The sequence below is a fragment of the Scyliorhinus torazame genome, chromosome 1, assembly GCF_047496885.1.
Source record: "Scyliorhinus torazame isolate Kashiwa2021f chromosome 1, sScyTor2.1, whole genome shotgun sequence".
Taxonomy (NCBI): domain Eukaryota; kingdom Metazoa; phylum Chordata; class Chondrichthyes; order Carcharhiniformes; family Scyliorhinidae; genus Scyliorhinus; species Scyliorhinus torazame.
The window spans coordinates 201260905-201277095 of record NC_092707.1 but is presented as its reverse complement, the minus strand read 5'-3'; the positions used below and the strand labels follow the sequence as shown (position 1 = coordinate 201277095).

The following is a 16191-nucleotide window of genomic DNA, read 5'->3' as shown; positions in this document are numbered from 1 at the left end:
TGCACTGTTATATCTGGAATCCACCAAGGATCTCACCTACGCCTCCTCTTATTTCTCATCTACATGCTGCATTTGGCAGCATCCAAAAATACAGTATCCTGTTCCATAGGTACGTTGATGATACTCAGATCTACCTCATCTCCACTTCTTTCAACCCCTCCACTGTTTGATTTGTCTCACTGCTTGCCTAACAACCAATGTTGGATGGGTGTAAATTTCTGGCCGCTAATTATTGGAAAGCCATCGGCATCATTCCTCATCATAAACTCCTTCCGTGCAACTACTACTGGGCGGCTAACATAGCCATGATGAGGAAATGGATGGTGGGTACGGGGTCGGCTTGGGAGCGTGTGGAGGCTGCTTCGTGCAGGGGCACCAGCTTGGCAGACCTGGTCACGGCTCCTCTGCCGCTCCCGCCGGCCAGGTACTCCATCAGCCCTATAGTGGTGGCGACTCTGTGGATTTGGGGCCAATGGAGGAAGCACGCGGGGGAAGTGGGAGCGTCGGTCTGGTCCCCAATATGCGACAACCACCGATTTGTCCCGGGGAAGATGGTGGGTTTCGAGCGTGGCGGGGGTGGGAAGGATGGGCGACTTGTTCCTGGAGGGGAGCTTCGGGCTGGCAAGGGGAAATGACTTTCGGTACTTGCAGGTGCGAGATTTCGTACGTAGACGGGTTCCGTTCTTTCCACGCCTTCCACCAAGGGGGATTCAGGACAGGGTAGTTTCCAGGGGAGAGGTAGGAGAGGGGAGAGTCTCGGATATTTATAAAGAGCTTATGGGAGCGGAGGACACATGGACCGGGGAACTGAAACTCAAGTGGGAGGAGGAGCTTGGTGGGGAGATGGAGGGAGGCGTATGGGCAGACGCTCTGAGGAGGGTAAATGCTACCGCAACATGTGCCAGGCTCGGCCTGATTCAGTTCAAGGTAGTTCACCGGTCCCACATGACGGTGGCCCGGATGAGTAAATTCTTTGGGCTGGAGGACAAGTGTGCTAGATGTGCGGGAGGACCAGCGAACCATGTCCACATGTTCTGGCCGTGCCCAAAACTCTGGGTACTGGCAGGGATTTGCGGACGTCATGTCCCAGGTACTGAAAACAAGGGTGGCGATGAGTCCAGAGGTGGCAATTTTTGGGATGTCGGAGGACCCGGGAGTCCAGGAGTGGATAGAGGCCGACTTTGTCGCCTTTGCTTCCCTGGTAGCCCGGTGACGAATACTGTTGGCCTGGAGGGACTCAAAGCCCCCAAAGACCAAAGTATGGCTGTCGGACATGGCAAGTTTTCTTGGCTTGGAAAAAAAATCAAGTTCGCCTTACGAGGATCACTATCGGGGTTCGCCCGGAGGTGGCAACCATTCATCGACTTCTTCGCGGGGAACTAATCGTCAGCGGGAGGAGGCGAGGGGGGGGTTAGAATAGTGTAGAATAGGCGGGTCTATTTGCACTATGTTTTTGTAGTTGATATTTGCACACTAATGTATATTGTTACTGTTTACAATGCCAAAAATACCTCAATAAAATTGTTTTTTAAAAAAAAACTTCTGTACCCATGGCCGATGGGCTACTAGTCCTGTATCATCCTTAGTAGGATCAGTAGTAATTTACTCATGTATTTGCCTGAACCCAGCTCACACTTACTTGATCCACCTTAAACAAGAGCGAGTATAAAAACGTCATGTATTTAAAAGTAGACAATTGTGAATACTTAACTCTGTGCATTTTAATTCAAATACATGAAGTGATCAGTATTGGGACAGCATTTAATCCCTTTTGCATGGCATAGAATGTAGAATGTCTAATTCAGCCCCTCATTCAGAGTAGGAGTCTGTGAACTGAAATTATTTGAAATGGTGATGGTTTGTCCTTCCCCCAGCCCCTCCTCCAGAAAAGGAGAGAGTTCCACTGCAAGGAGGTTGTGCAGTTGCATGCTGCAATAGTTCGTTATTCACAGGTTTTGAGGTAGCAGGGTCAGTGACACATCACTGACACTTATCTCATTGCTATGCTTATTTAAGTAGCAATGACTCTCTCAGAAGCTTTGTCCTATAGTGCATTTCTCTCTGAGCCTCTGACTAACCAAATAGGAGCATCCCTACTGCCTCAGTTTTGTTAAATTGTCACTGACCATAGAAAGACTCTCAAATGTATAAGGAGCCCAAAGATGGCAGTGGTGAGTATTGCTGTTAACAAATTTGAAGTGGAGAATGTTTGTTTGTTGCGCAGGCAGCTTATGCACAGCACATTTGAAGAGTGTATCTGTTGCACTCCAAACTATTGACAATAAAACTTGCCTTTGGATGCTGTGCATTTTGTGGTCGTTTTGTAGTGAAAATTGTTGTTGCAATACATTGTTTCTTTGTGGTTAGGCTCAGCGTGAGGGAAATGGATTAACACATCAGAGACACTGCCAGTAACTCAGATGAGTTTAGGCAATTGTTTGCATTAGAACACAGAGCTCTCTCCACTATCTATGCCACAAACGACAGTTCAGGTCCGATGAATTGTTACTTTTAAATTTGAGGTTGATAGACTTTTGTTAACCAGAGGTGTTTAGGGGCATGATACAAAGGTTCGGCATTCAGAGTTGGGTCACAGATCAGCCATGATCTTACTGAATTGCAGAACGGGTTTCAGGGGCTAAATGGCCGCCTTCTGTTCCTGTGTTCCTAAGTTTGCTGGCACATTTGTTGGCTGTTGTGTACTTGTACAATTGAGCAAGTTTGACTTCTGCGCAGGTGCTTTTATGTATTTTTGGCTTGAGTGCGGGGCACGAAGAGTTAGCGCGGAGAGAGTGGATGTTGAAGGTGGTGGACGGGATGCCAAATAAAGCGGGCGGTTTTGTCTTGGATGATAATGAGCTTCTTTAGTGTTGCTGGAGCTGCACTCACCCAGGGAAATGGAGATGATTCCATCTCACTCCTTATGTGTGCATTGTAGGAGTGGTTTTGGGAAGTCAGCAAGTGAGTTATTTGCTACAGGATTCCCAGCCTCTGACCTGCTCTTGTAGCCACAGTATTTATATGGCTGGTCCAGTTGCGATTCGGGTCAATAGTAACCCCCAGAATATTGATGGTGCTGACTACTGACTTGGCTTGTTTTTCACAAGGACTGAGGGAAGCCTATGATGAAAGTGGACAACAGAATATGTCATCTCGTAAACCGAAGTTCATTAAATTAAGAAAAAAATACTGAAATCAATTTGGGTCTATTTATGGTGCTTTTCTAATGAATCGTAGGGTTTAATGTGGTTGCTGATGTGGTCTGAGCTGCAAATACAAGGAAGGTTGCAGGCTTAATCCCAGGGCCATGTTGAATGAGCTGATATCAGTCTCAACTGTTGGCCTCTGTATTCATGAGCTGAGGAGAGGAAATGGTTCCTGCTCCTGATTGCAATGCAGGAGCTTTCCTGCTTTAAAGTGCATATGTGTGAGCTTCAAATGCAGACATCATTAACCCAACTGCGTTGCCTCAGCTGTCAAGTAGCTCACTTTCTTTACCCATCAGCAGAGAGTGGTCAATTGTGGGACAAGCAGAAGGCTGTCAGCTCTTGTGAAACCATTCCATTCAGACTGGCTTCCTTTTGAGTGAGGAGAGGACAGTCTCCAATCACGGACTTATGCTGCAATCAACAGATGCTGTCTGTGCTGATTTTTGACCTTAAGGTGTCTGAAATAGTTTAAAGGTGACATGGCTATGCTAAGCCTACATACCTCCAACTTTCGTAATGCAATGAGCAGAGAAAGAAGAAGCTTTAATCTTCATGTACGTTAGCATTACACCAAAAAGCAAATGAAAGGGATTTCCTTCTGAGAGCGAAGAAAATTCGTGTCATTTTCTGCCACTGTACTGCTCTGGCATCAAGTATAAGAAGCAATTAATGGCCACATTTGTACATGGAATGGCCATTTGAGAAGGTGTTAGAAATTTAATAAACTTGCATTGTTGATTTTTCCCTCAAATTTAAAATTTTCAGCTGAGGAATTGCTGGATGTCAGTGAAAACACATCCCAAATTTCCTATGCAAAGATGGTTGTGAGCCACCTTTATTTCCCCCAAAATATATTTTATTCCTAAAATTTGTCAAAGTACATTGTGTAAATGTTCAAATTTGACATTACACGAATACAGATGACAATACAGATCTGTTTCTTTCAATACAGTACATGAAGTACATTACTGCACTTGCCATGACCGGTTATATTTATATTGTACCTTTTAAGTTTCATGTCAAAAATCTCTGGTGCATAAAGCTGCAAGGTTTTATATGGTTTCCAGTCCCTCAGTGTAATATGACGCAAGGGCCTTTGGAGACTGTTGTCTTTCCGACAGCTTTAGTGCACCCCCAGCATGTGGTCCTGGACCTTTTGAATGTACTAGTCTGCAGTCCTTGGTTGTTGATAGCTCTTTGCATTGGAATACTTGCAGGATTTTGCAGACCAAAGAGTATGTTTTAACTAGTTGGTGGTCTTCTAGCAGTGTAGAGTCACAGAGATTCGTTCGGGTTTTTATAGCACGGAAAGAGGCTTTTCGGCCCATTGTGTTCTCGGCCATCAACCACCTGTCTACTCTAATCCCATTTTTCAGCACATGGCCTGTAGCCTTGTATGCTTTGGCATTTTGTGCTTCGTGCTCATCTAAATGTATGTTGTGAGGGTTCTCACCTCTACCTCCCTTTCAGACCGTTCCTGATTCCAACTGAAAAGGGTGAAAAGGTTCCCCCTCACATCCCCGCTGAAACCCTGTTGCTGATTCTTTTCTACTTTGTCTTTTCTGTGGCTCTTTTCCAATTATGGCAATCAGTGAGTTTGCCTTTCTTTCTATGTTATCTATGTCCGAAAGCTTAGAGTCGCCAGGTATCAAATGATACCACCACAAGTTTCAACCGGCTATCAATCAAAGAGCCAAACACCAGTTAGTTAGTTCAAGGTCAAGGGTACTTTATTTACACACAATTAGTCATGCAACATACACAATACTAGTTAACCACACCTATCAACCTGTACTTAACTTCGGACACCCGGCTTAGGTCAGAAAACAGTGGCCGCTGTTCAATGCTGGATCTCTCGGGTTCGAAGGAGTAACTGCTGCTCAGCTGGGCTCATCCGTCTGGTAGCGAGTGTTGAACTTGTACTTGCTTCTGGTGTTGTTGCAATTGGCAATGGCCGTGACCGGGGTACCAAGATCAAGAGAGAGCGAACATGTGGCGAACTCTTCTTCTTATACTCTGAGGGTTTTCGCGCTCGTTTGGGCGGTCCTTCGATTTGGGCCTTACTGATTGGGTGATCCCTGATCACTCAGTTCGATTCTTTAACCAATAAGTGGGCGGGGATCTGGATGGCTGGGCGTGTCCCAAGTGGCCATTGACCCCGTTGTTTACGTTTCCCTTGAACAGGGAGTGGCGCCGAAATGTCTGGGACTGTCCCAGTTGCTTGAGTATCAGTCCTTTGTTTTGGTGAAGATGGGCCATCAAATGCTAATCAGCCCCATTAAAATGCTAATTGGACGGAGTTTCGATACCGTCTGGACTTTTTGCTGACAAATATGCATTTCAGGCTATGAGCCTGCCTGAGTCTCGGCTTGTCCATTTTACCCGCCAGGCTTTGCGAGTTTCTCTGTACCTAGTTGTAAGTAGCCATCCCGGATGGCTACACCCCCTGCCCCTTACCTTAAATTTGTGCCCCCCCTGTTTATTGACCCCTCCGCTAATGGGGAAAAATGTCTTCCTTTCCACCCTATACATGCCTCTCATAAGTTTGTACTCCTTAACCAGGTCCCCCTCAGCCTTCTCTGCTCCAAGGAAAACAACTCCAGCCTATCCAGTCTCTCTTGATAGCTGAAATGGTATGGTTGATGTTTATCCCAATGTGTCCTTGGGAACAACCCGTAGAGCACTGTGGTAGTACCAGGTATTGCGGTACCTAAGAGGCTGGTGACCATTGGTTAAACCCAGGAGTTTACCATTGGCTGTTGTTACGTAGCTCCGCCCTGACAGGCGGAGTGGAGTATAAGAAACGGTGCCATCCCAGCAGCCTTCACTTTCTGTACCGAAGCTGCTGGGGAACAAGTCCTAGTAGATTAAAGCCTTCAGTTATGAAATCACTTTGTCTCGAGTGTAATTGATCGCGCATCAATTTAATCTACTAGACTTAAGCTGGAAGGATGGATCTCCAATCAAACCGGAGTGCCTTCAACTCAACCCCCACACTGAGAACTCGGCTGCAATATTTAAACACTGGCTGGCGTGCTTTAAGGGCTACCTCGAGACGGCCGGAGGCATCCCCTCAGAAGGACAGAAAATGCACCTCCTGCGCTCAAGGGTCAGCCCTGGGGTCTACCCCCTTATCGAGGAGGCGGAGGACTATGATGCCACGATCGAACTGCTAAAAGAACATTATATCCGCCCTGTAAATCAGGTCTTCGCATGTCACCTGCTTGCAACTAGACGGCAAAGCCCCGGGGAATCGTTGGAAGATTTCTACTGGGCGCTACTGGTGCTGGGCCAAAACTGTGGCTGCCCGCAAGTTTCGGGGAGCGAGCACACGGAACTTTTAATCAGGGATGCCTTCGTAGCAGGTATGAGCTCCTCAGATATCCGCCGAAGACTCCTAGAAAAGGACACCCTGGGACTTAGAGGCACGGGCCCTGGCAGGGTCCATGGACGTTGCCTACAAAAACGCACAGTCCTATGCGCCCGACCGCGCGGCGGGCCCCTGGGCTGCGTGGCACCCCGCAGTGGAAGCCCCACAGACCTTCCCCCTGACCCCGCAGGCCTGCGCTACGAGACGGCCCGCTAACGCCGCCGGGCCCCGCTGTTTCTTTTGTGGGCAGGCGAATCATCCCCGCCTGCGTTGCCCGGCCCGCACCGCCGCCTACAAAGGGTGCGGCAAGAAGGGCCACTTTGTGGGGGTCTTCCAGGCCCGCGCCGTGGTTGCGGTCTCCAGCGACTCCGGACCGCCGCGGCAACCCCCCCTTCAGGCCCCGACCGGCCAGCGCTCACCGCCACCCCCCTATCCCAGGGCCATGTGCGACCCATGGGCGCGGCCACCTTGCCCCCCCGGACACCACACTGGACGGGTGGGCGTCGCCATTTTGTCCATCCCCGCCGCCATCTTGTTCATCCCCGGACACCATTTGCGACTCATGGGTGACGCCATCTTCGATGGGGCCCCAGGCCCCCAGCACGGCCGACTACACGCTGCCTGATCAGAACTCGCAACTGCTTCATCTGGCCTCGGTAACACTGGACCATGTCGACCTCGGACACTCGCAACAGCTACAACGACGGTCTTCATTAACAGCCACGAGACATCTTGCCTGATTGACTCTGGGAGCACGGAAAGCTTTGTTCACCCCGCCACGGTAAGGCGCTGTTCACTTGTAATCCACCCTGTAAACCAAAGGATCTCCCTGGCCTCCGGGTCACACTCGGTGGAGATAAAGGGGTTCTGCCTAGCGAACCTCACTGTCCAAGGCAGGAAATTCGACAAATTCCGCCTGTATGTCCTGCCGCACCTCTGCACGGCAACCCTCCTGGGGCTGGACTTCCAATGCAATTTGCAGCGCCTGACCTTTAAATTCGGCGGCCCTATACGTCCCCTTACTGTCTGCGGCCTCGCGACCCTTAAGGTCGACCTGCCTTCCCTGTTTGCGAACCTCACCCCGGATTGCAAACCCGTCGCCACCAGGAGCAGGCGGTACAGTGCCCAGGACCGGACCTTCATCAGGTCAGAGGTCCAAAGGCTGCTGAGGGAAGGGGCCATCGAAGCGAGCAACAGTCCCTGGAGAGCTCAAGTACTGGTGGTAAAGACCGGGGAGAAACATAGGATGGTCATTGACTACAGCCAGATCATCAACAGGTTTACGCAGCTGGATGCGTACCCTCTTCCCCGTATAGCCGGCTTGGTAAACAGGATCGCACAATACAAGGTCTTCACCACGGTGGATCTCAAGTCCGCCTACCACCAGCTACCCCTCCGTAATAGTGACCGCAAGTACACTGCCTTCGAAACAGATGGGCGGCTCTATCAATTTTTAAGAGTTCCCTTTGGTGTCACTAATGGGGTCTCGGTCTTCCAGCGAGAGATGGACCGAATGGTTGACCGGTACGGCTTACGTTCAACGTTCCCGTATCTTGATAACGTCACCATCTGCGGCCATGACCAGCAGGACCACGACACCAACCTCCGCAATTTTCTCCAGACCGCGAAAATCCTTAACCTGACATACAATAAGGATAAATGCGTGTTTAGCACCGACCGTCTAGCCATTCTAGGCTACGTAGTGCGAAATGGAGTTATTGGCCCCGACCCTGAGCGCATGCGCCCCCTTATGGAGTTCCCCTTCCCTCACTGCCCCAAGGCCCTGAAGCGCTGCCTCGGGTTTTTCAGCTATTACGCACAGTGGGTCCCCAACTACGCAGACAAAGCCCGACCCCTAATCCAGTCCACAACCTTCCCCCTGTCGACGGAGGCCCGCCAGGCCTTCAGCCGCATCAAAGCAGACATTGCAAAGGCCACGATGCGTGGCATCGACGAGCCCCTCCCCTTCCAGGTCGAGAGCGATGTGTCCGACGTAGCTCTGGTGGCCACCCTCAACCAAGCGGGCAGGCCCGTGGCTTTCTTCTCCCGTACCCTCCATGCTTCCGAAATTCACCATTCCTCGGTCGAAAAAGAGGCACAAGCCATAGGAGAAGCTGAGTGACATTGGAGGCATTACCTGGCTGGCAGGAGATTCACTCTCCTCACGGACCAACGGTCGGTTGCCTTCATGTTCGATAATGCACAGCGGGGCAAGATTAAAAACGACAAGATCTTGCGGTGGAGGATAGAACTCTCCACCTTCAACTACGAGACCATGTACCATCCGGGGAAGCTAAACAAGCCCCCTGATGCCCTTTTCCGCGGCACTTGTGCCACTGCACAAGTAGACCGCCTCCGGGCCCTCCACGAGGACCTCTGCCACCCGGGGGTCATTCGTTTCTTTCACTTCATCAATACCCGCAACCTGCCCTACTCCATCGAGGAGGTCAGGACAGTCACCAGGGACTGCCAAATCTGCGCGGAGTGCAAACCGCACTTCTACCGGCCAGAGAGGGCGCACCTGATAAAGGCTTCCCGTCCCTTTGAACGTCTCAGCATGGACTTCAAAGGCCCCCTCCCCTCCACCGACCGCAACACGTATTTCCTGAATGTGATTGACGAGTACTCCCGGTTCTCATTCGCCGTCCTCTGCCCAGACATGACCACAACCACCGTCATCAAGGCCCTCCAGGGTATCTTTACACTGTTCGGTTTCCCCGCGTACATACACAGTGATAGGGGGTCCTCCTTTATGAGCGACAAACTGCGTCAATTCCTGCTCCGCAAGCGCATCGCCTCGAGCAGGACGATCAGTTATAACCCCCGGGGAAATGGACAGGTGGAGAGGGAGAACGGAATGGTCTGGAAGACTGTTCTACTGGCCTGACGGTCCAGGAATCTCCCAGTCTCCCGCTGGCAAGAAGTCCTCCCGATGGCCCTCCACGCCATCCGGTCGCTGCTCTGTACAACCACAAATCAGACACCTCATGAACGTCTCCTTGTTTTCCCCAGGAAGTCCTCCTCCGGGACCTCGCTCCCAACCTGCCGAGCGACACCCGGGCCCATCCTGCTTCGGAAGCACGTGCGGGCGCACAAGTCGGACCCGTTGATCGAGAGGGTCCACCTGCTGCACGCTAACCCCCAGTACCCCGACGTGGTGTTCCCTGGTGGCGGGCAAGATACAGTCTCCCTTCGGGACGTGGCGCCCGCCGGAACCGCACGCGCACCTGAACCATTACCCCCCCCCCCCCACAGCATCTCACTGGAGGGTCAGTACTCCCGCCGCTCCTGCCTAGGCCCACCCACCCACCGACACCCCCTACAGGTGCCCCCCCCCGTGTCAACCGTTTGCCCCAACAGCGCCGCCTATGGGTGATGAAGCTGCAGGGAGGCCGAAACCACGCTCCCGGAATCGCAACCACCGGGACCCCCACCAGAATCACCACCGAAGCCCAGACGCTCCAGAAGGACGACCAGGCCACCCGATTGACTGATTGCTTCGCTGTGACTTTAACTGTGAACGAGCACTTTGTAATTATCCTCGACAGCACGGTACCTCCATACCTGATCATACCATGTTAAGGGCGACTGTTACCACTGGCCACCACCCCCGCCGCACTCTTTTTTAACAGGGGGTGAATGTGGTAGTACCAGGTATTGCGGTACCTAAGAGGCTGATGACCATTGGTTAAACCCAGGAGTTTACCATTGGCTGTTGTTACGTAACTCCGCCCTGACAGGCGGAGTATAAGAAACGGTGCCGTCCCAGCAGCCTTCACTTTCTGTACCGAAGCTGCTGGGGAACAAGTTCTAGTAGATTAAAGCCTTCAGTTATGAAATCACTTCGTCTTGAGTGTAATTGATCACGCATCAAGCACACAGTCCAGCGCTGCAGAGGTGAGATAGCTTCTTGAATACAGCAGAGTGCCCTGCTTGATCACTTTATTTAAATAACAGTTAAAACCCAGCCACATTGCTGTGGGTCTGAAGTCACATAAAGGCATGACCAGGACAGGGCGGCAGATTTTAGTGAACGCAATGTACTTTTGCAATAATCCAGTAGTATCAGGGGTACAATTACTGAGAGTAGCTTTTTATTGCAGATTTATTTTATTAATTGAATTAAAATTCCCCAGTTGCTGTGTTACAACTTGAACTTGTGGTCCCAGATCATTAATTTAGGCCTCTGATTACTAGGCCAGTAACATAGCCACCACAGTGTCCCTAAGCACGAGTGGAGAAGTGCAAGAATGTACGTAAAGCGTTTGTAAACCATATGTAAATTTTTCAAAATGCTTAACAATGGAGACTGAAAATCAAATGCAAGGTGTACACTGTTTTACATAAGTGTTCATTATTTCAGAATTACTCAAACAAGCTGTCACTGGAGGATTCCCATCTCAATTTCTATGGCTGTCGAAGTACAGACAAAATAAAGATTTCCAGTTGCACAGACCCCTGCGAAAGAAATATGCAAATTGTGCTCCCTCGTCATCTGATCAGAAAGAAAAGAAAATGGCCAGTAAATTCGGAGGTAAAGTTCTTTCATTCTTTGTCCTGTTAATGCCAATTTTGTCTCTTGAAGCAGTTGACTGTGTTTTGTGGAGTAGTTCCATTGCGATTGGTCACACTTGGCCACAATTATGAGCCTAAACGAAGAGGTTTTTTTAACTGTGAGGGACCATCAGCATCGAGCTTCTATCAATGTCTTGCTTCATATCAAAATATTGGATGGATAATAATCAGGAAGGTAAACCCGAGCTGACTTTTAAACCTAGCTGACAATCTCAGGATTGGACCTGAGATTTTCCTGAACTGTATGCTCAGTAATATTTTGCTATTCGGAATTATACTAGTGCACAGTCTTGGTGACAGTCATTGGTGCGAGTGACATTTTGCACAGTCTCGTGTCAGTACGATGTTTTATGTATTTTCATGGTAAAAGTACCATGAGGAACCTTTTAGGTTGAATTGTGGTGATTTGTAATCTGGCAGCTAACATCAGTTAATTTCTGCAGTTCAGTGGGGTGGATCAAGGAGGTTGTCTCAAGTTTGGATGTATTAGAATTATAGAATGTCACTTCACAACAGTGAATTACTGTACTTGGCTCACTAAATTGGCACTGGTGCTTTTTTTGAATAAGTTTAATCCTGCTCGACTATATTTCTGCCATACTGTTAAATTTTCATTTTTTTTTTTCAAACCAATTACTTAATTCCCTTTTAATTCCCCTTCAACAATGGTTTGTGGTTGAGAATTCCATATTCTAACTGCCTTTATTATACTCGATATTGGGCCAGAATGGTACTGTAGTGCCAAATCCAAGCACTTGCTAATCAGTGATTTAAAATAAAGGAAGAGATCACATTGCAGGGATTGCTAAATTTGTGTATGAAACATACTGGATAGTCCCTGTTGTCTCCCTGGCAATGTGCTGGAGACCATTATGATATCACACACCATCATTGTCACTTCACAGCATTATATAGTCCTCATTCAAACCACTTATTCTCAAACAAAGCTGAAGATGCTCTTCAGCTATCCACTCAGGTAGAGGTGAAGCAACAAACTGAGCCACAAATGAATGTGCTAATGGAATTGTTTTTCAGTGTTAATCTGTTGTCCAGTTGCAAATCTGAATTTCATGCTGCTGTGTCTAATTTTAAATTTTAATGCATTTTGTTTTGCTGCCGTAGCTTTGCAATTTCCCTTGATAGTTTTGTCTTAGTTATTTTTTTCCTTTCATACTAGACTGTTGACATTTCCGAGCTCCCAACTGTTAATCCATCTTTTCTCAAATTGTGGCTACATTTGTCTGTTATGTCAAAAACGAAATGAATTGAAAGAAATACCAAATTGTCATGACGTGGTTGTGCTGGAATAATACAAATAGTTTTTATTCACCTTCTCAAGGGCTTTGAGGGGTGGGCAATAAATACTGGCCTAGCCTGTGATAACCACACCCCTTGAAATAATTTTAAAAATGTATAATGTACAATTGGGTTGATCTTTGTGCAATAGTATAAAATACATTTTGGCAAGTCAGCAACTGTTTTCCATCTCTCCCGCTTTTTATTTCCAGTGGAGGCAGAAATTTAAAATAAGCTGCTGACTAGCTAACAACCATTTTACACGATTGGACAAAGTCAAGACCTACCCCAGTTACTTAATACTGAAAACAGATGGCTCTGTGCTCAATTATAGCCAGCCCAATATGCAAGGGAGGACTGATTCAGACCAGTGGTGGGAGGATGTTGCAGACACAGACAGTCTCTGCCGCTTAATACTGGTATAACCACAGCCATTTGATCTGCCCCCAGTCCTTGGTTGTGCAACGTATATATGAGTTTACGATAACAAATGTAAACATCATGGGCGGGATTCTCCGGGCCGTGTCTGCCCAGCGACCGGAGAATCCCACGTGAGGTCAATGGACATCTCCATTGTCCACGTCTCGCCCGTGGCGTACTTGCGGCTGGCAGAGCGGAAGAATCCAGCCCTATATCTTCATGGATATGTTTTTTTTTCTCCTGGACGCTCGTTGAATGATCTTTGTGACAGAATGAAGGAATAATCTGTCTGAGAGCTTTAGGCTTAGAAAAATTCAAAGTCACTGTGTTAATGAACGCACCACACCCCAAGTCAGTGTTAAATACTTATTCTGGAAATGGTTGATATTTAAGACTAGCAGTGGAAGTTAAGGCTGTGTTTAACTGACATCCACACACACATACAAACCTTTGAGAAAAACATAGGATCGGGATAACACAAAAATAAACATAGGAGTTAGAAAAGGAATTAGTTAAGACTCGGGCTGAATAAAACATAATATAAAACAAAATAAGAGGTAGAGAATTAATGAAAATAAAAGTGGTTAAAAACGTAACTGAAGTTTGTTGACGGTACAATGCAGAATGCAGCTACGAAAAATACAAGATAGTCAAACGTTAGTTTAAAGAGTTTTCATAACTCTCGAGTTTATTTTAATCAGCTCTCCCTTGTGTTACTTGTTGAATTCTATTTACAATTTTGTTCCATAATCTGTAGCGAACACCATAATCAAAAAAACGAATTCAGATTGAAATTCCTTTTCTGTTCCTAATTTAAGGATATTTATTGAACTATTCAAAGAGGTGATTGGATGCTGTGTCGGGGGCTATGTTTCTGTGGAAGGATAAGCTCGATCGGTCAAATGGTGACCTTCACCAACACTAATTTTGACAATTGTTTTGGGGTTTTGTTTGCAACTCCAAATTGATAAAACGTTTTTTGAATAGACTCTCAGTGACACCTTTTAAATCTTCGTGCCTGATTAGCATTGCATATGGTTGTTGCAGCGTCTCCTTTGAAACAAACCATTACAGATTGTATTTTAAACATCCATGTTTGTAACTGAGCCTGATGCTACAGGCTTTTAGTACACTTTCTAGCAGACCTCATTGAGTAATGATTAAGTGAATCACGGCAATTTTCTTCTTGCCCTCCTCACTTGTTCAGTGACTCTGAGCTGAAGGCTGTGTCTTTATTGCTGACATCAATGCTACAAAGATGATTTCCGGTGGTGGCCATAGTGCGAGTGCTTGCACATTTGGTGGCTCCCGCTCGCGGTGGTATTTTTGGACCTTTTCCCCAGCTAACAGGTGAATGTATTGACCAAAAAGGTGCAGGATGGGTGGAAGGAGAGAGTGTTGCACTGGTGGATGGATTTGTGGACCAGAAGTGGTCTAAATAGAAAGGAGCAGTTGGAGCAAGTTGGAGTTGTACCTGCGACACAGGTGAAGATGGCAGAGGGTCAGGGACCTCTCAATGGTCGACACAGCAGCTGGTAGGCTTCCTGAATGAGACGTTCACCCAGCAGAGGAAGGAGAATCTGGAAGACCTGGCGAGGGTGGTGGATCCGATTAAAGGCGGGGATCGATCGCCTGGAAACTAGACTGGAGACCCAGAGCCAGGCGAACCAGAAGGTGGAAGAGACGGTGGGTGAACACGAGGATCAGTTTGCCTCGATGGCTGCCGAGTTGGGGGTGATGCCGGATAACCAGAGGCAACTTCAGGAGATGGTGGAGGACTTTGAGAACCTGTCCCGCAGGCAGAATTTGAGGATTGTAGGGCTGCGGGAGGGCAGCGAGGGAGCGGATGCTGGCTTGTATGTGGTGCAAATGTTCGACAAGTTGCTGGGTGAGGGGGCATTTGAACGACCTTTGGAAGTGGACCGGGCGCCAGGTACTCCACAAGCCCGGTAGAGGTGGTGGCCCTGAGGGTGTGGGGGCAGTGGTGGCAGCACATGGGGCTGGAGGGGGCTTTGGTATGGGCACCGATATGTGGCAACCACCGGTCTGCTCCAGGGGGATTGGGTGGTGGGTTTTGGGGTGGCAGCGGGCAGGAACCGAGTGGTTTTGGGATTTGTTTATAGATGGGGGCTTTCTGTGCTTGGAAGAGCTGGAGGAGAAATTTGAGCTGCCTGCTGGGAATGGGTTCTGTTACTTGCAGGCAAGGGACTTTGTGCAGAGGCAGGTATCGACCTTTTCGCACCTGCCACCCCAGGGGCTACAGAATAAGGTGGTGTCGAAAGCGGGAGTAGGGGAGGGGAAGGTGTCGGAAATTTATAAGGAGCTGATGGACTGGGTGGGAACCCCGATAGAGGATGTTAAGCGGAAGTGGGAAGAAGATTTCAGTGGGGAGTTAGAGGCTAGGTTGTGGGAGGATGCCCTGAGGAGAGTTGATGCATCCTCGTGCGTCAGGCATAGCCGTATACAATTTAAGCTGGTCCACAGGGCACATATGACTGTGGCCTGGATGAGGCAGGTTTTCTGAAGGGGTGGATGATAGGTGCAGGTGGTGTACGGGTGGGCCTGCGAATCCTGTCCATACGTTTTGGGCTTGTCCGATGCTTGGGGGATTCTGGCAGTGGTTTGCTGACGTTATGTCGGAGGATCTGAAAGTAAGGGTGGTCCCAAGTCCAGAGGTGGCGATTTTTGATATGTCAGAAGACCCAGGAGTCCAGGGGCGAGAGAGGTCGATGTCTAGCCTTTGCCTCCCTGGTAGTCCGGAGACGGATCTTGCTAACATGGATGCCCAAAGTCGGGGGTGTAGGCGAGTGTGGGCTCGGCTTTTCAGGCTTGAGAAAATTAAGTTCACCCTGAGGGGCTCAATGGTAGGGTTTGCCCGGAAGTGGCAGTCGTTTATCGACTTCTTTGGAAAGGGGGGTTAAAAAGAGGAGCCGGGGGAGGTGGACCAGGTTGGTGTGGGGTGTTGATTATGTAAGCCATGTTGGCTGGTTTTGGGATGTGTGGTCGTCCATTGTATTAAAACGTATAATACAAATGCCTCAATAAAATATTTTTCAAAAAAAATACTCCAAAGACCAGGCCCTATAGTAGGCTTGGGAATATTTTGGTTTGAAATTAAAGACACTCTTTTTCGCTTGTTTGTCTCTGTAGAAATATTTTACTTGAATAATTCATTGTCTTCTCTCTTACAATGTTTAGTTTTGAGAACTTGTTCACCTTTGTATGAGGTGCACATGCAAAGTCTTTCAGCTGTTTTCAACAGTATAATTTACATGGCAGCTTAAGAATAATAAGCATGCTGTCTAAACTCGTAATCGTTTG

General features: G+C 48.3%; 1 protein-coding gene across 2 annotated transcripts in view; it reads left to right on the top strand.

Annotated features, from left to right (window-relative positions):
- The window catches only part of inpp5b (inositol polyphosphate-5-phosphatase B), a 280167-nt gene that overhangs the window by 75381 nt on the left and 188595 nt on the right, over positions 1 to 16191 (top strand). For both annotated transcript variants that reach the window (XM_072501900.1, XM_072501893.1), the window contains exon 5: positions 10943 to 11113. In XM_072501900.1, the coding sequence (XP_072358001.1) occupies positions 10943 to 11113 (171 nt within the window). The remainder of the gene's footprint in view (positions 1 to 10942; positions 11114 to 16191) is intronic.